A 23,611-nucleotide genomic window follows, 5' to 3' on the forward strand; every position below is an offset into this window, starting at 1 on the left:
AGTTTAAATGCAGTCATTGAAAAAAAAATACAGTAAATATTAAAGGAAAGATTGTTTTTTGGGAAATTTTCCCTCTTTAATAATTTCTGTATTTGTGTTTATTAATTCCAAAATATTTTCACCTATTTATTCTCCGTTCTTCAAAGAAAATGTATAGTGATTTTTTTTATTTTTTAAATATAAATACCACAAAATGTTATTCTTGCTGTTTAATGCAACCAAGTCCATTCTGCCATATATGCAACAATGGCTATTTGTTTTCATTTTAGGGGTGGGATGAGTCCGCAGATTCGGGTTCACAGCGACCTCAGCAGCTGCAGCCGCCATTGCCTCCAGGATGGGAAGAGAAGGTGGACAACCTTGGACGTACCTACTATGTCAACCACAACAATCGTTCCACGCAGTGGAAACGGCCCTCCAACATGTACTCTTCCTCTACTTTTTCCACATGTGTTTTACCATCACAAGCATGTTTTTTTTTTCATTGTAAATTTTTTCCCCTTTATAAGGGACGTCATTTCAGAAACTGAGAGTGACAATCGCCAGCGTCAGATCCACCAGGAGGCACATCGCGTTTTCCGTTCAAGACGGCACATCAGCGAGGACTTGGAAAATGAACACATGGAGCCGCGGGATATTATTGATAATGTGAGAATTGTGCACACACACACAAAAGAGAACTTATTCATGGCACAGGATGAACCCAAAAAAGTTGAGTGTTTTACTGCCAACATTATGTCATTATTTCTGGAAAAAAAAAAAAAAAAAAAAACTTGTAAAGTTGCGTGAAAACTTCGTGAAACTCAACACAGGTAACACTCACTAAACAAGTCATCCAAGCCTTTACCTGTATGAAACTTGGGTTAGGTTCACACTGCAGGTCATAATGCTCCCAAATTTGGGGAGGAAATCCGATTTTTCACATTTCCAAATGCAACCATTATGTGACCAGTGGTCTATGGCCATGACATTTTGTGCCGTGTGAGTAACGTCTCTTTCGCTCAAGGAGACACGCATACACCAACAGAGAAAATAAACTTTGTTGTCACTCCCTCAGAATAGTTTCATACATCTGTGCCACAATCCGCTATTATGTTTTTTCCAAGAGGATTTCACCTTTTTGAGCGCAGAATTGTGACGTTTTTCACTTGTTTGTTACGTACGAATCGGATGAATGTGACCTGGGGTCGCATGTCAAAAGATCGGATACCTATCGGATATCAGTACCACATACCCAAGTGGCCTGTGTCGCTTTTGAAAATATTCAATCTAAATAAAAATCAGATAATGTTTAATGTCCACTCTACCTGTTTGGCACATTATTTGTTTTAAATTTTAGAAACTTTCTTGTAAGTGGACAACTAAATCATACATTTTTATTTAATTTTCTCTAATACTTGGTGTATGTTTAATATGCATGTAGGGAAAACGTTTTGGGGGGTAGTGACGGGTATGCACTTCTAAGAAGGGCTCACCAGAAAGATGTACTTTTTTCTAACACCACTCTTTGGTAAAAAAAAAAAAACAAAAAAAAAAAACCAAAACATTCTGGTTAGGTTTTTAGAAGATACATTTTTGGGGGTCATAATTGGGTTCATTTTGGACTTCTGAAAGTAATCAGGAAACTTATTGAAGAAAAAAATAGTTAAAAATCTGAAGCAATATTTTTTAGGTTATTACTTTGATTTTAAAAACCTCAAGCTGAAGAACATCAGTAAACCCTACTATAACTCAGGTCACCCAACACAGGCAAATGTTTTACTTTGGTTTTTTCAAACTTATTGCCCCTAAACCCATTAAATTCAGAATTATTTAAAATTTAAATGGAAAAAAATGGATGACTTTTTTTTTTCTATTAAGCATAAAAAATGTCATTCTAATCAGTACTTTGTTTTTTTTTTTTTTTTTATAACAATGTCATGGCTGAGTCTTCATTTGTCTTTTTGTAGTCCTGGGAGCTTATCACAGAGGAAGACCCAAATGACAACCTGGCCCAGTCACATCCTGACACGTCCTCCATGCTAACCCCACAGCCCCCACCGACACCCGTCTCCCAGGAGTTTTCTGATGATTTGAGCCTGAGGCTGTCATTCACACCTAGTTCCAATGGCGAAGTGCCTGGCCCCAGCTCTGTCTTGGTGAGAAAGCGAGCCATCTTACATTACACTTTTTTTAAGAGGGTGTTCTTTACAAGTCAAATACATGGCAGTGTGTCGAAAGTTTTTAGGTAGGCATTCTGTTTGTTATATGAGCCACCACCATAATGACATCACAGGAGATGTTTCCATCAGCAGCATTCCCACAGTATATTTGCAATTCATCATTCATGCTCCCGTTATATCATGTTATTTTAAGTGTTGGTAGTCTATGGGATTTCACTGTGTACTTACTGTAAGGTCCTTACATGTAGAAAAACACTATCATGGCATTAAACACAATATATTATTTTTAAACAAAATATTGAAAAGTACCATATTAAGTACAATAACATGAATGAATGAATTAATAAATACATTAACATTAACATAATTGTTAGCAAGTCACAATACCCCATCAATGGTAAGCTATTTTTAAGACGCAGACTCCTGCCTCTTCTACATGCATTCTACACCACAAGATAAAAAAAAAAACCCCAAAACTCTGCGATTTCCATTTAATTATTTTTAGAGGCAGCTTGTCGAGTCAACCTGCAAGCACCAGTGATACCGCATCACTGAACTGCACCACAGTTTCATGAATGTCCACAGTGAGACACACTTGATTTTGACAAAATTTGGAAAAGCCACCAAGGGATTGGCTGGATGGATATATTGTCAAAATAACTTGGAATGTTATTGCCCTCAACCCTTAAAGTTATACTGAAAGCCAGTTTGATTGATTTGCATGAGCTTTTTTTTGGGGGGGTGGCACTTGTTTTGGGGCACATCTTATCCCCCAGAGGTGGGTGACGTGATCAAAATTTAGTTTATTTATTGAGACAATGCAAATGTGTCATGTCCTCCAGCGTGATGCTTAAGTCCAAAGATGTAAAGGCAACCAAATTTATTCTCCATATGAATGAGAATGAGAGAAACCTTATGAAAGGTTTTCTAATTTCTTTTGACAGGCGCAGTTGTCCAACCGGCTGCGATCTTCCAGTATGACTGATGGCGTTAGTGACCAGGCCCAGCCTCCTCCTCTTGCGGTAAATATTTCCCAATATTCGCGTTTCCGTCCATCCCATCAACTTGTGCTACTTCCTCCCTTTCTCTTTCTTCCACGAGGGCTTTTTCTTAGGCTTCTCCTTCACATCTCCATTGTTGGTGCTGTGGGTGTACAACACATTACCCCCCCCCCCCCCCCCCCCCATGCTGCACAGGTGGTGTTGCTAACGCTTCACTTTTCCCTCTCATTGTAGCATTCTTTCCTTTCTTCTTACCTTAGTAGGATTTCCGCACCACGTCCTTCCTGTTTGTATAGCTTACTTAAAAGGAAACACTTAATCTTCAGGGCTTTGACCATTCCATTTTGAAACCCTTACATGGTGTAAGATGTCATTAGTCACACAGCCTCTTAGTCCGACTGTCACATGATTCTTGAGGCTGTCACACCATTGAGTCACAGAGCTGTTAAACAAAGGAATACTACAAGAGCTTATGACAGTAGCAAGGTCTAGTCATTAGTGGGCACATCAGGCAGTCTTTTGCTATCCTCAGTCAATGGTTTATCATCACTGCATCCCTGTTGGTTTAGTAGGCACACTAATGATATGACTGTGCACATAGAATGCAATGATTTTGTGCAAAAGTCCATAAAATTTGAACAATGTACTACTTTATCTTTTTAATTCCACTTTGACTTGGCATAAATTGTAATACTTGTAAATAATGTTTAACTCTATTGATCTTTTCTTCGCATAATCCAATCAACCAATCACAACCTCTTAACACATCACAACCCAAAAACTTTTTCCTCACCCAAAAATTCACAGCTTCCCTCCCAAACCCAATCACTTTCTATGGCCACCCTTTTGTCTTTTCAGTGTCTATTAAAAATATCGCCCCACCTTAATACCCTTTTTTGCCCACTTTATTTTTGCCCCTTCTTGACAATACTGTTGTCTGCCACCAGCAGCGTTCCCATTCCAGAAGAACCAGAGCTCAAACAGTCTCAGGTGGTGAGGATACCACGGTAATGTCTCAGTTTATGTACAATACAAACTGTCTGTACCCCTTGTTTAATTTATTCATAAAATCATCCCCTATAGCTGTCTATATTTTCTTTCCCTTATCGCATACAAACATTTTCAGGTTTTACAGACTTTAAAAATGAGATGAAAGCTCTTTGCATCAATTTGACCATTACATACATGACTTGTATACACTTCAATACCAATATATTTAATCTCAATCTTCTCATTTATAATGTATTAGTTTCTAGTTTGGAAAACTGAAAATGTTATTACTTTGCCTCCATTATAAGAACCCAGAAGAGGTAGATTAAAGTCCAGTGGGAGTTTGCGCCACTGAAATTCCCAATCACGTAATGGGGTTTCAAATGAGGTTACCAGCTTAATTTCTGCCAAGTAGTGTCTGACCTCCAGTGTATTTGTATACTGAGTAGGCAAGTGACAACAGTTGAAGGTAGTTACATGTTCCTGTCCCTTTTCCAAAATAATATTCATACACCTCTATATTGTATGAGATGTTATGTCTTGAAAAATCAAAATGTCACAATATCACACTTAAATCACGTCAAACGCCAAGATGTCACTATATGGCTTTTGTTGCACCCCTCAACTGACACAGGGTGGTGACTTCTGTGCCTTTGATTTGCTAATCGGACATATTACATTTCCCTCCTGGAGACATCATCTTGCAATTTTTGACACGTTTATTTTTGCTCTCTTTCCACACCGGGCGGTGCCAGTCTCCCACAGCCACTGCGTTCAGTCTGAGCACCCCGGGCCTGCCCCCTGGATGGGAGGAGCGGAAGGACGCCAAAGGGAGAACTTATTACGTCAACCATAACAACCGCACCACTACCTGGACTAGGCCCATTGTGCAGGTACAGCAGGTCAAGGAGGCGGGAGCTGTACTTGGCATCAACATCGTCATGGCGTTGATTCACTTTTTGTCCCCTTGTTGTCAGTTGGTTGTTTGTGCCCTCATCTCAGTCTTCCTTCTCTCGTCTAGTGTTTTCTGACGCTCTGGACTGGAGCTGTGTTTTCTCCTTCAAGTTTATCGTTCCACTGTGTTTATCTGTCGAGTCTGTTCAGATATGAACATGTATTATCTCTTTTTGGTGATTGTGTTTGCGCTTGTGTATCCATTGTACGATTTTCGTCCGTCTCAATCATTGATTGGAAGGAGGGAATCCCAGTTCAAAAGCCTTTCATTGCAGCCCTAGCTGGCACTTGGTAGACCTTCGCCAAGGGTGAACATTCCTTAATTTGGAAGTTTTGTTAACTTTAGCAAGCAAAAAAAAAGAGGAAAAAACTTCTTGGCAAAGGTAAAAGGTGTGTTAGTGTTGCCCCTTTTCCACTGCACAGTACCTGCTTATCATGGGATGAATACTAGGTTTACAAGGTTCTATTTCTGGTTAGTGGTTTTAGAAGTCTTGTATCTTAGATGTGGCAGTCATTTCTATAACAGTCAATGCCAGTAATTGAGTTAGTTGACAGCTCAGCCAGGTACAGGCTTTTTATCATAAGTGCTGTCAACATTAAAATCCACATAATTGATATCTGAGATTCATTCATCTAATTAAATCTTTTTGTAACCTCACCTAAATATCTCTGAGAAAAACTGAGCCATTTTTTATACACATTGAATTATTGTGGCAGATCAAAAAAATCAATGTACAAGTAAAAAAAAAACATGGCTTCAGTCATTTATTTACTTTAACAAATTTTAACAGATGCAGTTGTAACCATTTACATTCTGCTGTATTTGACACAGTTCCCAAGTGCCGACTGTAACCTTTAGTTTCAATCATCAGGAGGAATTGTGCTTGTTTTTGTTCAGTCACCAAATAATAAGAAATTAACAAAAAAAATTGTCCGTTGTGTTCTCAATTTTAGTTTAGCTTTGCTATAGCTCGATACATAAACCTTTTAGCTGTCTCTGCAGTGCTTTGCATTTATGTGGTAGTCTATAGTTGACCTGCTTCTGTGGTAAGCAAGCAAGAATGCATATCACTATGCCCTCGGATCGAAATCTCTCACATGCTCTCTTGGACGCCATCTCTTCACACAAAGGAATCAAATCAGATTATGCCAAACACATTGACAGCCAATCAGTGTTCACTTCACTGCCAATCAGTGTTCACTTCAGGGTGTGGCAAACATTTTGTTTTCCCACCCCCAACAATATAAGCACAAGAAGCATGGTTCATAAAAATACGATGTGATCATTAAACGGAAAGCATAACGTTGGAGATTAAAAATTAGACTAATGCGATTAAAAGAAAATTAGCTTTGACTATGACTATTTCCAATTAAAGTGTTTTTGACACCCTAATTTATTTTTCCATCCATTCATTCCATACCGCTGTATTGCGCCCAAAAAAAAAATAAATATATATATATATATATATATATATATATATATATATATATATATATATATATATATATATATATATATATATATATATATATATATATATATAAATTTCTTACTGACTGGCTAATTATTACTAATTGATAGTTTTCCTCATTTGTCAGTCAAGGTCTATCAAAAAAAAAAAGTCTCACGCTAATGCAAGCATACCATTTCATTGTCATTTGACTGTTGATGGAAAAGTACAGCCATTCATTTTGCTGCAGTAAATGACCTCTCATGTCTCGGATGAAATAGTCTTTTACGTGGTCAATTACATAGAAAATGGGTATCATACAGTCACCTTTTACATAGAACCGTGGGTTCTAAGTAATAAGTAACCAAATGTCTCAGATAAAATTTGTCTTTCGATCACACAGAAAATAGGGTATTATACTGTTCCCTTTTAGATTGAGCTTACAGGGCACAACACTGTTTTTACAATCACACACTGTCTCCAAGTCAAATAATTAGATGACATCAGGCCCATAAAGTAGTGTGATGTAAAAAAATAGTTCTTGAACAGCGACTACCAGGCGGGAAAAGTCAGTGTTAAAATTCACAGTGGTGTGGAATACAGACTGCATCCCCTTCTGTTGCAGTTAAAATGCCAGGCCGACTATCTGCCTGCGCCATTTTTACGCAACTGCAACAAAATGCAGGCTTTTACAAGCAGTGTAAAAGGGGCCATTGTTCTCCCTGATGCATTTAATACAGCGCTGTTTTTGCAGTGTCCCTCTGTACTCCACTGGGGAGCAGAAAAGCATCGTGTGGAATGTTAGTTACCAACCCATCTTAACCTCAAAGTGCTTTTCTACCTGACAGCTGACTGAAGATGGAGCCAGCACCTCTGCGGGGGTGGCGTCGCCGTCAGGAGCAGCCGCCGCTTTGACACCTGCCCCCTCCCCCTCTTCCAATGCCTCCTCTAATGCCTCCAACAACCACCTCCATGAGCCCCAAGTCCGACGACCTCGTAGCCTCAGCTCCCCTACTGTAACCCTCTCTACCCCCTTGGAGGTGAGACCTAGTCACTCGCTCCAGTCCTATAAAACAGGGGTGGTGAACCTAATGTGTAATTCCAACCTAAAACCTAAACTGTTTTAGTATTTGTCACAAGTGGTAACAGGCAATTCTTTGTAATAGCAATCAGAGCAATTTGAATGACAAAAACTTGGTTCTCCACCCCTGTGATCCTCACTTAGCTCCTTCCTGAGTTCGGTGTATTGTGTATTCTGCTTAACTAGGTGATAATTTGTTTCACTTTCACGCTTGTGAAAGAAGAAACTTGCTGAAAGAATTTTTTTTTCTGTACTTTGAGGCGCTCAAAGCAGTACTTTAACTGAATCTTGCGATGAAACGATAAATACATCAAAGAAATGTGGCCACTTACTGTAAGAGGACGTGTGTGGAATAGGGTCTTTGTCACTAGCTGTCGAACTACCAAGAGAGCTTTAATTTGAGATTTAATTAATTTGTGTGTAGGTGTGTGTGATAATAAGACGCCGTCAAAAACCTAGTGGAAAAAACAATAACTTAATTATAGCATCCAGATTAGACACTGTGTTAATTAACATGTGCCGCGTCGTGTTTAAGTTGAGATGGGCATTTAATGAGGATTTTCTTTGTGAGGACGCAACACTTATTAGCCTCTGTGTGCTTGATGTTCTTTGAGAAGCTTGAAAATCACAAAGTTAACTCTTGAGAGTTCAGGATGACCTTTAGCACTGACTATCCTCATTAAAAGTGAGAAACTGAATGCAGTGAATCATCCGTCTTTCTTTAGCATTGCTAATTGTAAGTGCAATCTATTTTTTTTTTTCATTTGTTGTCAATTTATTTTAAGAACATGTTAGAAAACTGCAGGTAAATTTAGTGCAAAAGTAACTTTAATATTCGTCATGTGGACACGTACAATGGAAATGTAATAAAATTAAAATGATTGGTAGCTGTTGAAAATAATTTGAGTTCAGCAAAATAGTAACTTGAACGGTGTGGGAAAAATAACTTAGTTGAATCCTCAATTTTGTTGGTCTAGAAATTATTTGTTGTCGGAGAAGTTACTTTTAATAGTCAAGTATTCTTTGTACACGTGAGTTTTGCATCATTCACCTCAGTGAACTGGATGTCGAAATCGCATCAAATTAAGATGGCACTAGGTTGCAATACAGGGCCATCTTGGCTAATCAACTTATTGATTCATTTTAACATCCATCAATGTATTGTCGTTTTCTACATGGCTAGATGTTGACGGAATTTATTTCTAGGTTTATAAATACAAACATTGTCTATAGCTATAAGTCATTTTGTACAACTACAAATCTATTACAGTTCCACTGTACAAGTAGGAAAGACTTTTGCACCAAATCTACCGCCATACAAAATAATTGCATGGTGTTAGGTGTCGGTTGCTTGCTGTGAAGCAATGGTATTTTCATTCGGGAAGAAAAAGTTGACTTAATTCTTTAAAGACATTACTACAGGGTTCCATTGCATTTGGAAGGTTTGTCTTTGTTTGTTGTTTGTTGCCTTTGTTTGTAACCCTGCTCTTTGTAATTGTTCATCCAGGGGGCCAACAATATCCAGGCACGGCGGGCAGTGAAGGACACCTTCTCCAACCCTCAGTCTCCTCAGCCTTCACCCTACAGCTCACCCAAGTCTCAGCACAAGGCCCAGCAGAGCTTTCTGCCGCCTGGCTGGGAGATGAGGATAGCCCCCAATGGAAGGCCGTTTTTCATCGACCACAACAGCAGAACAACCACCTGGGTGGGTGATAGTCTTACCTGTTCTACTTACCATGCCACCTCTCTGAATTTGTATTATTTAATGATTTTAGAATTAAAAATGAACTAAAATGAATATTTTCTGCTCCTCCCAATCTTCCTCCCTACTCCTACACAAAAAAATAGGAAGATCCTAGGTTAAAGTATCCGGTTCATATGAGGACTAAAAACTCAATGGAGCCTGGGGAACTCGGCCCTCTTCCTGTAAGTACATTTTGCTGCTAGATCGTGCTTTTAACCAGAACCTAAAAAATAATGAAATAAAACAAAAATGTACAATATTGTTACCATTGTGTGTAAATTAAGCATAAATTATTTTGATAATGGGTTAATTGAGACCTTCTTTAATTTAAAATTGTCAAAACCCTTAGAATTTCAGCTTCTTAATAGTAAATTTTCTGATTCCACTTGTCTTCCATGAAAGCAGATAATCTTTAGCCCCTTTTCTATTGTATCGGTTTTACCTAAAAACAGCATGTGTTGTTTTCCATTGTTCTTTTTCGGGGCTTTGCGACTATTGCACAGAGATGTTCCTCAGAACCTCTTTCAACTGGTTGTGAAGGGCTTTGACATCACTGTATCTAATTCGTTGAGAGATTGGTGTTTCTTTAAGCCAAGCAGCACATAAATCTACGGCCACGGCCATTTTGTGCTTTTAATGAAGCCAGTCGCCGCCATGTTATAAAAATACAGTCCATATTTTACATTTAGTTGGTTTACAATGCTTAACCATATTTACAATTTGACAAATCAAGATTTGGCCACTCTTTTCACAGAACCCTGCACACAGTGTATGTGCACAGGATCCTCGCACAGTTCAATTGATCACGCCCCAATTCATTGGTACCCAAAAAAGCAGCTGAGGGCCTAGCAGGAATGGACCTTTTTGGCAAAAAAAAAAAAAAAAAAAGTGATCATCTGCTTTTAGATTGAAAGAAATGGACAATTAACAATATCGCTAATTTTCAGGCATAGGACAGATGCAAACATAACTGACACTAAATTAATCATTAAATACCATTAACATCAATTGAAACCCTATTATATAATGTATGTGTTTTTAAGGCTCATTGTCATTTTTGCTATAGTCTTGCTTGTCTCCAACTTTTGTTATCACTGATGTTTTTCTGTGGTGACATAAATATAAAAATTTATATAAATATAAGTATATATATATATATATATATATTTCTCCTTGTTGACTTAGCTACTGTATATTTTTGTATAGTCAGTGTATTGCTTTTGTCTGCTGAAAATTAACCAACTTTGGTTAGTGTCTTATGGTGACATCACTAAAAAACAAAACTAATTGCGTGAGGAAAAATTGCTCGAGTATTGCATCGATAGATTTTAGTCGACATTCAATTTGTAATGTTTTTTTTTCGGCTGTACTACTTCATTGGCATTTGGTTTTTGAAGTTCCCTTGCTTGATGTGTTGAGGTCCATGATTAAGGTGCTGTCTCACCAAGGCATTTCCTTTTTAGTGTTGTGCGAACACTGAGTGTGTGGTCTGGAAATGGGAAATGGGATTGTTTTGACAAGGGAGCAAGATTACTCTAGCGCCATAATGTCACTTCTTGGCGTGTGTGGTTGTGCGTGCGCATGCGTGTGTATGTTATTATTTCTCTCTTCTGTTCTGGTGGATCTAATAATGTCCACTACTTCCTTCGCACCCCCCCGGGGCCGTGTGTGTTTGGCAGCACCTACCAGAGGAGGTTGGTTGGCTCTCTCCCTCTGCCTGCCTACCTACCTACCTGTCTGGTCTGCCACGCTGTGGTCACGTCATGCCTGCAGACAGCACTGCGCTTTCCCCCCCCTCATTTTCTTTCTCTCTCTTGTTACCAGCATGAATGGGTTATACCCCTTTCTAAGTTTTCATCCCTTTCCAGCCTTCTTTCTCCGCACGGCCTCTGCACCAGCACCCCTCCCTTTTGGCTCTCTCCCAGGGGCATCTAAGATTACGCCATGTCTGTGTAACTCTACTACCGAGGGACAACAGCGCTTGCAAAATTTTTAGCAAGGAGGGCGATGAATGTAGGAGTGCCTTTAAGGTGGACATCCAAATTGCCCCACTGAAACAAAAGCTAAATGCAATCGGTTTTGGACTCATTTGTTTCACGGTCCAAACTGTCATTTCATGAAACTTTGATGATCTCATTCACTGCCAATGGCGACTATGAATGAATCAACTTATTCTCTGCCAGCCCAATTCAAATGGATGTTTGACATATAGCGGTCAATGGCAGAGAATGACTGATACACATTCTGATATTCAACAGGAAAAAAAAAAACCTGATAAAATGAAATTAATAAAATAAATGATTTCCTGAACCCTTATCACTGACAATAATATCAATCAAAAAGACACATTTCTCAAGTAACTTATATTAAAATATAGAATAAAAAAATAAACTATGGACAATTTGGGTCTTATAATAATATAATGAATATACTAACAAAACTAGTTCTTTACAAATCTCAGTCAGACATGGATGTATATGTAATATTGCGATTGAAAGAGAGGCAAAAGCCAACTTTGAAGGTTGGAACTGCACATGTCTGCATTTACTTTACAACTGAGGAGTGAAGACGTGGCATTTTTTGAGCCCCCCGTCCCTTTCCCCTTTATCCTCTTACTTGAATTGCCTGACTTCCGATGCTGGGTGTGTGTGCGTGTGTGCGTGTGTGTGTGCGTGTGCGTGCGTGGCCTGTGACTCTTTGGTGATGGCTCTCCAGTATGAACCGGAAGTCAGTGGTGACAGTTGTGGTGATAAGCCTTCTATGTCATGTGTGGTGGTATCCATTGTGTCTTTGCAGTTTTGACTCAAATAGAAGCGACTAAAAAAAAAAAAGTTTGGATTGAACTTTGCTATTTACATATTCTTCGGGGGGGGGGGGGGGGGGGGGGGCTATTATAGAGCAGGTATGAATGACTATTTGAGCACGGCCTGTTCTAAATGGTGATGGTATTTGTTTTTTTTTTAATTTAGTTTTATTTTTTTAACCTGTTTCATGCTTCATTTTGTTTTGTCTTTGCAGCCTGGATGGGAAGAGCGAGTTCACACAGATGGGCGCACCTTCTACATTGACCACAGTAAGATGACATTTGAGATTCTTATCCATCTCACATTCAGACACTTAATGCTGACTAATATTCTAATGGGTTTGTCAAACTTAATGTTCTGCAACATAGTCATGCGATTTGTTTTTTTTTTTTTTAATTTAAAAGGAAAACAGGAAGCATCTCAGATTCCCTTCTCCCAAACAGAAAATAAAGTAAATAATCTATTCTGGATTTTATTGCTTGTAAAAGAAGCTACCTGCTGTTATTGGTTGGGATGTGCTTTATGTGAATGAATGGTTTGAAATTGTTCTTCAACTTGTCCTAGAGTTGAGGCAAAATGAACTCCATTAGAGATGCTTCTCATTAGTTCGCCATCTGAAGAAAAACTTGAGTAAGCAATGGATAGTTGAGTTACAGCCACTTTATAGCACAATTCCCTCGACTGTTTGAATATTCAGAGAAATTCCCAATTTAAAAATCATAAATAGAATGTTAATTTTGCCAATAGTCAAGAAAATGTGATAATAGCCCCCATAGATAGTGGGGTTTTATTGTAAACACAAAACTCTTGGTTACTCAATGATGGCCTTGGCCTGGAAGTAATCCTATGTTTGTTTGGTCTCCTCTAGATACGAAGAACACGCAGTGGGAGGACCCTCGCCTTCAGAGTCCTGCTATTACCGGACCCGTGAGTAGTATTCCAGTTGCTGATGTTTTCCATGCACTGGAAATGACACACACTCCTGTTAACACTATAGCCTCTATGTGTCAGTCTCTTCTTTAGTCACTTAGCATGCCAACGCCTTAGGGTCAGTTCTGTGCAGCATAACTGTCAGGTTGGCCCTTTAAACCATGTTTCCACCTTGCAGTTTGAAATAGCTTGTCCTGTCTCATTTGCAGGCTGTTCCATATTCCCGAGAGTTCAAGCAAAAGTATGACTACTTTCGGAAGAAGTTAAAGAAACCGGTAAGAAGGGTGCCGGGATATTCGGTATAATATTACAATGGAAACCTCCCAAGTTTTCCGTTGAAGATGCTTGTCACTGACTTTGGAGCTCATTAAATGCTACTTTCTTTTAAATCTACATTTAAAATCATAGTTATGTGTTAATTTCTACTGCTGGGTATTAATCTTGAGCATTAATTGCTTTATGAGTGACTGAGCATGTTAAAGGTCAATAATGTAAAGGTTTATAGTTTTATATTGAGTGATGCTGGTTGTTTTCCAAGTAAGCAGGTAGAACAAATTGTCCCTTATGAGACAAGATAAGAAATTGCCAATGTCGCCAAGTAAAATGTTATATATAGATTAAAAAAAAAAGAAATACAATTTGTAAATTTACAGGCTGACATCCCCAACCGGTTCGAGATGAAGCTTCATCGCAACAACATCTTTGAGGAGTCGTATCGTCGGATCATGTCGCTCAAAAAGCCAGACGTTTTGAAAGCACGTCTATGGATAGAGTTTGAGTCGGAGAAGGGCTTGGATTATGGGGGAGTGGCCCGAGAGTGGTTCTTCCTCTTGTCCAAGGAGATGTTCAACCCCTATTACGGTCTCTTTGAATACTCCGCCACGTAAGTCCAAGAAATAGTTCCGCTCACTTGTATGGGGCGGGGGGCGGGGGTGAACTATTGTTTCCCAGTGGGACTTTTTTAAATGTCCATTCACTTTGACTAACTCTTCCTCTCATTCAAAAATCCATCCTGATGTAAACTGGTTCTCATATTCAAAACAAGTGAATATAATGGAAGGTTCCTGCTTGCCTGATTTTGCTGGCGCCAGCAATTAGCTTACATTTTTTTTTTGTGATGTAGAGCAAAGGTAGAACAAACGAAAATCATGTGATCAAGCCCTTGAATACACATTTGTGCCGTTGCTTTGGAGTTCTTTTGTCTAAAATTAGGACAAGAGATGTTCCTTAGCAACTGATAATGAGGCAGATAAATCCACCTGTTTTGATATTTTACCCAGAAAACCCCACTGCTCTTGACTGAAATTAGTTTTGAGTGTCATTTGATGAAAGTAGGCCTTAATAATTATTCCACTCAAGGCCTTGATTGTTGCTGTTTGCTATGTGCAGAGACAACTACACACTCCAGATCAACCCCAACTCCGGCCTGTGCAATGAAGACCACCTTTCTTATTTCAAGTTCATCGGACGTGTGGCGGGAATGGCCGTGTTTCATGGGAAGCTACTGGATGGTGAGCGTTTTTACTCCTGTTGACAACCGACCTCAGTTTCTGATATTCACCAACAAGCCACTTGTGCCCCCTGCAGGCTTCTTCATACGACCGTTCTACAAGATGATGCTTGGTAAACAGATCTCCCTGAAGGACATGGAGTCTGTGGTGAGCCATTGCAGTCCTGAACCTCTTGAGTCTGATCTATAAAACTCTTTTTAAGTGTTTCCTTTTTTCCTACAGGACAGCGAATACTACAACTCTCTGAAGTGGATCCTAGAGAACGATCCCATGGAGTTGGATCTGCGGTTTTGCATCGACGAGGACAACTTCGGACAGGTAATCAAAACTGCAGCATTTAAATTGAGTTGATCTTGGTATCAGGAAGCTGTTTTTGTTGAACAATTTTGATAATGCACACAGATCACTATCGTCAACTACGCTGGATGCGCACTATTAACAAGGAGGCAACAAACATCATATCACATGCCATTGGCATCCTGCAAAGGCCAGTTTTAAAATACATCTCAAATAATACATGGAAGTCAATGCAATGGCTATAGTATGCTTTTATTTTGGTTGGCCTTCACATCAATGTTTATCTGCGCTATCTTAAAACCTTTTTCCTATGTACTTCTATTGTATTTAATTATAATAAATGGTACATCAAGTCACTTAGATGTACAGCATATCATCAAATAACATGTCTTGCATCTTGGATTTTTGTTGTTTTTATGTAAATTAATCAAAATAAATAAAAGAGGGGCAGTTGTGGTTCACACAATGTTTTTGTGAAAAAAAGGCTCTTTCCCTAAAATTCAAAATGGGGGAAAAAATGGCAATTTGATCTATCTTTCTCTGACCTTTCTTTGCACATTTACAGCATTGTCAATCAAATTCTGAATCAAAAATTATTTAGAATTGAAAAATTTATTATGAATTAAATTGTAGACCCTTAAATCAGAATTTAAATGAATCGTGAGGCAGTCAAATATTCCCGCCCACAGTGACTGTGTTGAGATATTTAATGGGATTCATATAATTCAAATCCTGTAATATTTTGTGTGTTTAATTAAAAGAGAGTGTATCTTAGTAAAACATTATGTATTATGGGCCTCCCCAATACAATTCCCCAAATCACACTTGATAACTGTAACCCTCCCCAAAATTTAAAGAAAAATAAGCCCTTGATTCCAGTTTCCCTGATCAGCAGGTAGCTGGCTGAAATGATCTATCACAGCAGCATGTACGAAAAAGTCTCCGACTTATGCCAAGAATTGAACATTGTCATCTTAAATGGATGGCAATTAAATGAGGAAATACCTGCCCTAGAAAATGTACAGAAATTAGTGCCATTTCAAAGTAGCCATTTTAGGCAAATTCTTAGCCTTGTGCTTCAATGAAGTCCCAGCGGAATTTGACTTGATGTCTCCAGTCAGAAACAAACGCAAGGACATGTTCATCATTGCTTGAATTTCCTTTTTTCTCCCAGACATACCAGGTGGACCTCAAGCCCAGCGGCTCGGACATGGTGGTCACCAACGATAACAAGAACGAATACATCGAGTGAGATTCTTAGCTGCACAGTTCATGTGTTATGACAATGCAGTGGTCAATGTCATGACACTCTTTGTCCCCCAACAGTCTGGTCATTCAGTGGAGGTTTGTTAATCGTGTGCAGAAGCAGATGAACGCCTTCCTAGAGGTATTTCTGCACCACGATCTAGTGGCCATCAGGGGGCAGCAAAACCCCAACATTTGCTCAATAAAGATGTTTTCTTCTTTTCAGGGCTTCACCGAGCTCATCCAAGTAGATCTGATCAAGATCTTTGATGAAAATGAACTGGAGGTATACATTATTTACTTTATTTAACCAAAATGAACAATAACATTTGAACGCAACACTCAGTTGATCGCCTTGCTGCGTTCGTGCAGTTGCTCATGTGCGGCCTGGGCGACGTCGACGTCAACGATTGGCGGCAGCACACAGTTTACAAGAACGGCTACTGTCCCAACCACCCGGTCATCCAGTGGTTCTGGAAGGTCTGTTGCCACATGCTCGCTGTTTAGTTTTGCTACGGCGACACGTGATCGCTGCGGTGGCATCACCTATTAAGATCAAAGTCCGTTTGGAAGAACAGACTTGTTTGTGCTGACGAAAGACTCAACCTGTCCCCACTTATCATGGGTGAATTGAAGCTTAAATACACAGCAAATACGAGGAGCTAAAACTTCATAACATCAGCAAGAATGGAGTCAATCGCTGTTACTTTGGTACTATAACCCAAGTGTTGAAAGTTAATGTTAGTGTTTAGATTACTGTGTGTTTTCAACAATGTCATAAAAGCTGACGTTGGTCCAAAATCTCATAATTCACGTTCTTATCAAGTTCACTTTGTTTTAAAAGCAATATTATCGGGCAGTCCAAACATGTTAGTTTTATATATTGTTGATCTAAATAGTTTTCTGTTATGATTCAATGCTGATGCTTGTCTCCTCAAAAGTAGTGGTTTTGCAGCTGCAAGGATTCCGCCCGATGTTAGTGGAAGAAATACCTTGATACCCCTACTGAAATGATGAAAACATCAGTCAATAGAAGAGAAATAATATAGTTCACAGCTAAACCATTTCTGAATCATTTTGTTCCTGTTAATTCAAATTTATAGGAGTTATTATAATGACACTAATCGGAATACTTTTGATAGGATAAAAGATACTTTTTCAAATTTTTAAACATTAAAAAAAACATTAGGAAAATGTTATTTTTAATTAGTAATGACAATGGTATTGCGCTTTGAACCACCACTAAAAAAAGTCAATGCTACTTTTCTTTACTAAACAAATATTACATATTTAGTGTCTACAATTTTCTAATCATTTTTACATTTGGATGCTGAGCCACAAGCTGCGTCTAAAGTAAAAACTCCATCAAATGTTGAACTCAAATTTGATGACATCATTTTTCCACATGCAACTGTTCCACCCCTTTCTGTTCCTTTAGAAAGTCACAACACTGTAAAAACCGAGACGACTGTTGCAGAGTTATTTGCAAATAATTTAATCGTTTGTAGATGTATAATTGGATGTCTGCTGCTTTTTTTTTAAGTGTATGAAATATGAAGTCTTTTTATTTTCCTTCTTTCAGGTTGTCCTGTTAATGGATGCCGAAAAAAGGATCCGGCTACTCCAGTTTGTTACGGGAACGTCGCGGGTGCCCATGAATGGCTTCGCTGAGCTTTATGGTGCGCCCTGTCCTTCTTCCTTCCTTTTTTCCTTGCTTTTCTCCTTCCTTCCTTCTTCCTGTCCTTTCTTCCCTTCTTTCCCTACCTTTTTCCAATTTTCCTGTCCTTTTGGTTGGGATAGTAACCATACGCAAAAGCAAAACTAGAAGCGCAAAACAAATGACAAATTATTAGAAAATGAATTGATGGTTCAAATGCTAAAATTGCTATGGGAAAAAATGATAGCCAGAACTTTCCTGTTCCAGGTTCAAATGGCCCTCAACTCTTCACTATCGAACAGTGGGGAACGCCAGATAAACTGCCTAGAGCTCACACTTGGTATGTAACAGTCACACTTTGATTTTTCAAGTATTTTGCGTTTAGAAAATACAAGAATTTAATAGACCATTCTCTTCAGAGCTTATTGAAAATTACATTAATTATCCAAGTTCATTCACATCACTTTGCCACTAGACAGTGGTTGTACTAGTTTCAGATTGTAATTGGAGTAATATTTTTTTTAATTGTAAAAATTCAATAACTAAAGAATAATAGACTGTATTTTGGTAAAGGCACCAAATATGGTGTCTCATATTTGGAGTTGTGGCCCATTTAGTCAGCTTTTTGTAAAGAAGCTGGTAGTATTAAAGATGCTTTTACCTTGCATCTGTGTTTCTTAACCTTAATTCCGCCAAGTCTCATATTTTGTGTTTGCAAACGTTTTTGCGTGTTTATACGAAGTTAAAAGACCACCCACATCTTGACATGAAATATTTTGTGTCCTTTGCTAGTTTCAACCGCTTGGACCTACCCACCTACGATTCATTTGAGGACCTGCGGGAGAAGCTGCTCATGGCTGTGGAAAACGCACAAGGCTTCGAAGGCGTCGATTAAACGGGGAGCCTCCGTGAGAAAAGCAGCATTCCTAGCGACCGCTCCCAATTAATCGGCATAGACGAATGGGAAATACAACAAAAAAATGTCCATACCGGCTGTCGTAGCATGCGGTTAGCCAATGCCGGACTGTTAGCCATACCGACTGTACAGCGAGTCGACATGCCTATGTCTTTTGACGGGGGGGGGCGACTACGATAGGTCGCCGGCCCCCCAGGCCCTAGCAGGGAACGGGGAATATTTAATCCCCTGGCATGAGCATGAAATTCCATCCAGTCACCACTACACCCTGTGGAAGCACTACTACTAACTACTACCAATTATATTTCATTACTTTAGCTAGCATAGTAGCCAAGGCCTTAACATGGCTCCCAACACCGGATTACCTTAGCGATCCAACTAGCCAATCACGATTCAGGAAATCTGCCGCGTCCCCTCTCCAAAGTTGTCACAGGAGCCTTTTTGTCAACTTGGGGGCTGAATTATTATTATTTTTTATTATTATTATATGGTTTTTAATCCTTGGTATGATTCCTTCAGGAAATATGACGTCTTTGTACTAATGTTTACTATTTTTGACGATTCTCAAAGATCATGCAAAGTGAAGTGCAAATGAAAAAAACAAAACTTTTTCTTACAGTGATTCACAGGAAACACGTTTAAAAAATGAATATGGTTGTTTTTTTAAATTATTATCGATACTTTTGATTATTGTCGTAGTGACCCGAAAAGCAGCATGAAACGACAAAATGTATGTTGTGTTTGCTTGTGATTCGGAGATGTGGGGCTAGTTTTCATAAGACTATCATGGATAGTCCCGGCTTATTCATAATGCTGTAAATTGTACTTTTTTTTTTTTGTTGGAGATATAGAAATGTATGTATCATTACATTTAACAAGTATTACCAATCAACACTAAAAATGAAGTGTGAACGCGTGAGAAAAAGACAAGCTGTGATTTAAAAACGCTTGAATATTAAGCAGCACGTTTCGTACAAAAAAAAATCAAATGAATAGAACTTCTTTTTTCTAACACAATTGAACCTAAAGGGCACTTTATACATCACTGAGGTCACCTATGTCATCAACTTTTGAATGTGATTCTACTTTGTATGCAGCGCTTAGCCGGTGCAATAGAACCCAGTCTAATGTGGTTAAGCTGCTAAACCGACCACATTTTACGGGGGGAAAAATATTGAAATATTTCCACTTTCTGCTATTGCCGCCACCCTCATCATTTCTCCTTTTTTTGTACATGCTTTGCTTGTTTTGGTCCTAAAAAGGGTGACATGTATGTGTACCGGTATACATATACACATTCCTGTGTGTGTATACGTACACACACACATAAATATATATATATATAAAAATAAAGATGCCACTGCTCTCAACTCTGGTTTATTAACTTCAAATAAAAGTGAAACATTTCAATTCTTTTGTTGTCTTGTTGTCACTAGACTGAAGTGTGTTTAGTGTTACGTGTTTACCATGTAGACTGTGTGAAAGTGTTCAGAAGAATCCTTAACGAGCATTGAACGGTAAATGGAAATTAACATGTACAGTCACTGTCAAATGATAAAAAGCGCCTTCAAATTTAATTGAACACAGGGTCAAGAGTGACAAGTTATTCACTTGAACTATATCTGAAAGTAACTATTGTAACTGACAATAAAGGCCAGTATTAATCTACAAACACCTTCCTGCAGATTGGGGCTCTCTGGTTTTGTTTGAAAACTTCGTTTGCTAAAGTGAACATGAATACCAAACTAGGAGAAAAAGCGAACCATTTTGAAGCTGGGAAGTTTAATCGGGGCCACCAAGTAATTAATATTCGTCATAAGTGGGTGGCTTCAAACAAGAGGTGATTTACATGAAATACAAGTTGGACCAGAACTTTCATCTTCATATTTTGATGCGGATCTGTGCTTACACACAAAAATGCAAGGAAATACAGCCAAATCTCAATAAATGGATGTGTTAATACTGGAAATGCAACATTATTTTTGTCTTTTCGAACGAACAGGAGTGCATCAATGGACCAACATCAAAATTGAGTTAGTGCTGACATAAAACACTTTAAAATATCACAAGGTGGCGCCAAATTATACTGCTGCTCAGCTTTGGCCTCAGCTAAAAAAACAACAAAAAACATTTAGTGCAGTTAATGTAATTTTGCTCCTGGTTTGAAACGCAAAGTCCTTGCACAACTACAAGAAAATAAACAAAAATCAAACAGCTAAACAAAACGTCACTTAAAAATACTGTACAGTGTACACCTTTCAAGTATCTACAGTACATATCTCATTTGCCTTAAGAAACACATGAAACTTCTCTACCATTTTAACTGTTTTGCAGTAGGAGCCTGCTTTACATGTGAGCTAGTAAAATTGTATTTAGTCTTTAGTGTCAAGGTTTTTCTGTTATTTTCTGTTGTGGGCTTTTTCTCTTTTTTTTGTTTGTATGTTTGAGCTGTGGGGTTTTGTTTACATGTTTTACGTTCATGGTTTATTCCTCTCATGTCTGTCCACGTCAGTGTGATTGCGTCCACCTGTCCGCATGAACTTGCTTCATTTGTTGGCCAATCAGCTCCATCTTCCAATTGTTTCTTGTCCAGGTGCTCCTTGTTATCTTGTTAGTTTTGAGTGTAAATAGTTTCCTGTTTCCTTCAGTTCTTGTTGGGTCATTGTCAAAGTGTTGATGTCAAATTGTCACCATCCAAGTGGCGTTAGTCTCAGTTAGATTTATGTTCTCCTGAGTCTGTCGTTTAAGTTTATTTCTGAGTTTTATTTCTATATATATATATATATATATATATATATATATATATATATATATATATATAATTTAAAGAAAACTGGTTATTTCAGAAGAGTATATCTAATTGGTAGCCTCTCGTAATACTCGGTACCAAAAACGTATCACTCAGTTTCAAAAAGTCTGGTGATCCCAGCTATAGATTCAATTTTTTGTCTGGGTAGTATACTTATACCAAGTATGTTTTATTGTTACTACTATTACATGATACTATAAGTTAATTAGCATCATATCGTTTTTTTAAAAAGGCTTTTCTGGTGATTTGGTACCTTGGAGAATAGGCTTTTGAAGGGCTGGTTAATGTAATGCTCGTGTTAGGGTGAAGAGACGTCCGTTCATTCACACACGCAATCTCCCAAGTTATCAGCTCCAAGGACAAGCAAATAAAAGCCAGCCTGCCAGCGCGGGGACATTTTATCAAAGCCACACTAGCTTCAAAAGGCTTACAAACAAGCCAGCAGCCCAAAAAACATGCCATTAGAGGTGGACACGCACCATTTAATTAGGTCGAAGTATGGCTCCCTAATGGTATATGCATTGTTAATGCGGTCTAAATACTGAGGTTGTTTAGAGAGTTTCCACAGCAATTTTATTATAAGGTTTAAATAGTCTTCGAAGAAATGCACACACACATTATTGGTAAGTATTTAGCTTTGTGAATACGAATCAATTGCTGACAGCACTAAAACAAGATTTTGTGTACACACACACACACATATATATATATATATATATATATATATACAGTATATATATATATATATATATATATATATATATATATATATATATATATATATATATATATATATATATATATATATATATTAAACAGTAAGGTCAAAAATAACCCAGAGTGTGACAAATATACTTTTTGGGTCATCCATCCATTCATTTTCTAGAGGCGCTTATCCTCACAAGGGTCACAGGCTTGCTGGTGCCTACCCCAGCTGGCTTTGGGCAGTAGGTGGGGGACACCCTAGACTGGTTGCCAGCCCACTGCAGGGTACACTGAGACAAACAACCATTCACACTCACAATAACACAAGGGCAATTTAGTATGTCCAGTACTCCTACCATGCATGGTTTTGGAATGTGGAAGGAAGTCAGAATGTCAGAGAGAACCCATGCAGGCATGGGGAGAACATGCAAACTCCACACAGGAAGGGTGAAGCTAGCTGGAATTGAACCCAGGACTCTGGACCGTGAGGCGGTTGAAGCATAAATCACATAACTCAAAAGGTTGGGTCGAATGAATCACCCTGGAGGGCCACCTATCGTGCATGATTTTGATGTTTCCGTCATCCAATGCAGCTGATTTAAATGATCAGGATCGTGATCAGGCTTCCGCTGTGCTTTCTGATTAACAGATCATTTGAATGAGGTGTGCTGGAAGGACAGAAACCTCAAAAACATGCAGGATAAGCAGCTCTTGAGGACCGGGTTTGGACATGCCTGAACTAATTGGTGGTAGGAAGAAAAGTCTTTGCACTGGTAGAAACTCTAGCTGTTCCATAATTCAACCAATAGACAAGCATATTACATACAGTATTTTCTTTTTCCCCTCTTAGGACAATAATGCTCTAAAAATAGAAAATGAATCAGTATAGACCTGCCACCATTTAACCTCGGAAATAAGAAAGTCCAGCTCCTCGAGAGCTGTATCCCGCCTGTTTTCGATTAGTCATTACTTGAGCCCTTCGCCGAGAAGTGGCAAAATGACTGCTACCTGAGATGGCTTACAAATTTTGCTGCTTAATTCACATGTCGTTTGAAAGAACATTTTTGGGTTGACTTTGAAAAGATTTGACATTAATGCTGGGGAATTGGTTGGAATTATATGTCTTGGTCTTTTTGCAAAAATACCCAGTGGTACACATTGCATCATCTGAAAATACATTTAAAAAAAGGGAGATCTTGGCACTTTGACCTGTGGTGTAGAGGAACTCTGTTGCCTCAATGGACCTTTTTTTTTTTCCCTTTTTCTTTTTTCCTTTTTTTTTTGGTCCCACCTCAGCTCTTGGCTCTGGTCAGGGTCGATCAATACTCCCCCTGTAGCTTATCACTAATGTGCA

General features: G+C 38.5%; 1 protein-coding gene across 10 annotated transcripts in view; it reads left to right on the forward strand.

Moving 5' to 3' along the window:
* Positions 1-20,155, forward strand: part of nedd4l (NEDD4 like E3 ubiquitin protein ligase) — a 41,980-nt gene extending 21,825 nt beyond the window's left edge. For 3 of the 10 annotated variants that reach the window (XM_088435931.1, XM_088435930.1, XM_088435933.1), the window contains 24 exons: positions 270-424; positions 510-648; positions 1,950-2,138; positions 3,107-3,184; positions 4,111-4,170; positions 4,909-5,046; positions 7,407-7,598; positions 9,147-9,344; positions 9,488-9,565; positions 11,063-11,077; positions 12,402-12,456; positions 13,056-13,114; positions 13,327-13,392; positions 13,771-14,000; positions 14,507-14,628; positions 14,705-14,775; positions 14,851-14,946; positions 16,100-16,173; positions 16,252-16,312; positions 16,397-16,456; positions 16,543-16,650; positions 17,753-17,849; positions 18,095-18,167; positions 18,620-20,155. In XM_088435931.1, the coding sequence (XP_088292057.1) occupies positions 270-424; positions 510-648; positions 1,950-2,138; positions 3,107-3,184; positions 4,111-4,170; positions 4,909-5,046; positions 7,407-7,598; positions 9,147-9,344; positions 9,488-9,565; positions 11,063-11,077; positions 12,402-12,456; positions 13,056-13,114; positions 13,327-13,392; positions 13,771-14,000; positions 14,507-14,628; positions 14,705-14,775; positions 14,851-14,946; positions 16,100-16,173; positions 16,252-16,312; positions 16,397-16,456; positions 16,543-16,650; positions 17,753-17,849; positions 18,095-18,167; positions 18,620-18,722 (2,517 nt within the window). In that variant the 3' untranslated portion in view covers positions 18,723-20,155. The remainder of the gene's footprint in view (positions 1-269; positions 425-509; positions 649-1,949; positions 2,139-3,106; positions 3,185-4,110; positions 4,171-4,908; positions 5,047-7,406; positions 7,599-9,146; positions 9,345-9,487; positions 9,566-11,062; positions 11,078-12,401; positions 12,457-13,055; positions 13,115-13,326; positions 13,393-13,770; positions 14,001-14,506; positions 14,629-14,704; positions 14,776-14,850; positions 14,947-16,099; positions 16,174-16,251; positions 16,313-16,396; positions 16,457-16,542; positions 16,651-17,752; positions 17,850-18,094; positions 18,168-18,619) is intronic. The other 7 variants (XM_088435936.1, XM_088435929.1, XM_088435937.1 and 4 more) reach the window with 5 other exon arrangements.
* The last annotated feature ends 3,456 nt before the right edge of the window (positions 20,156-23,611 follow it).

Source organism: Hippichthys cyanospilos, chromosome 15, assembly GCF_059441005.1.
Source record: "Hippichthys cyanospilos isolate Australia breed blue-spotted pipefish chromosome 15, RoL_Hcya_1.0, whole genome shotgun sequence".
Lineage (NCBI taxonomy): Eukaryota > Metazoa > Chordata > Actinopteri > Syngnathiformes > Syngnathidae > Hippichthys > Hippichthys cyanospilos.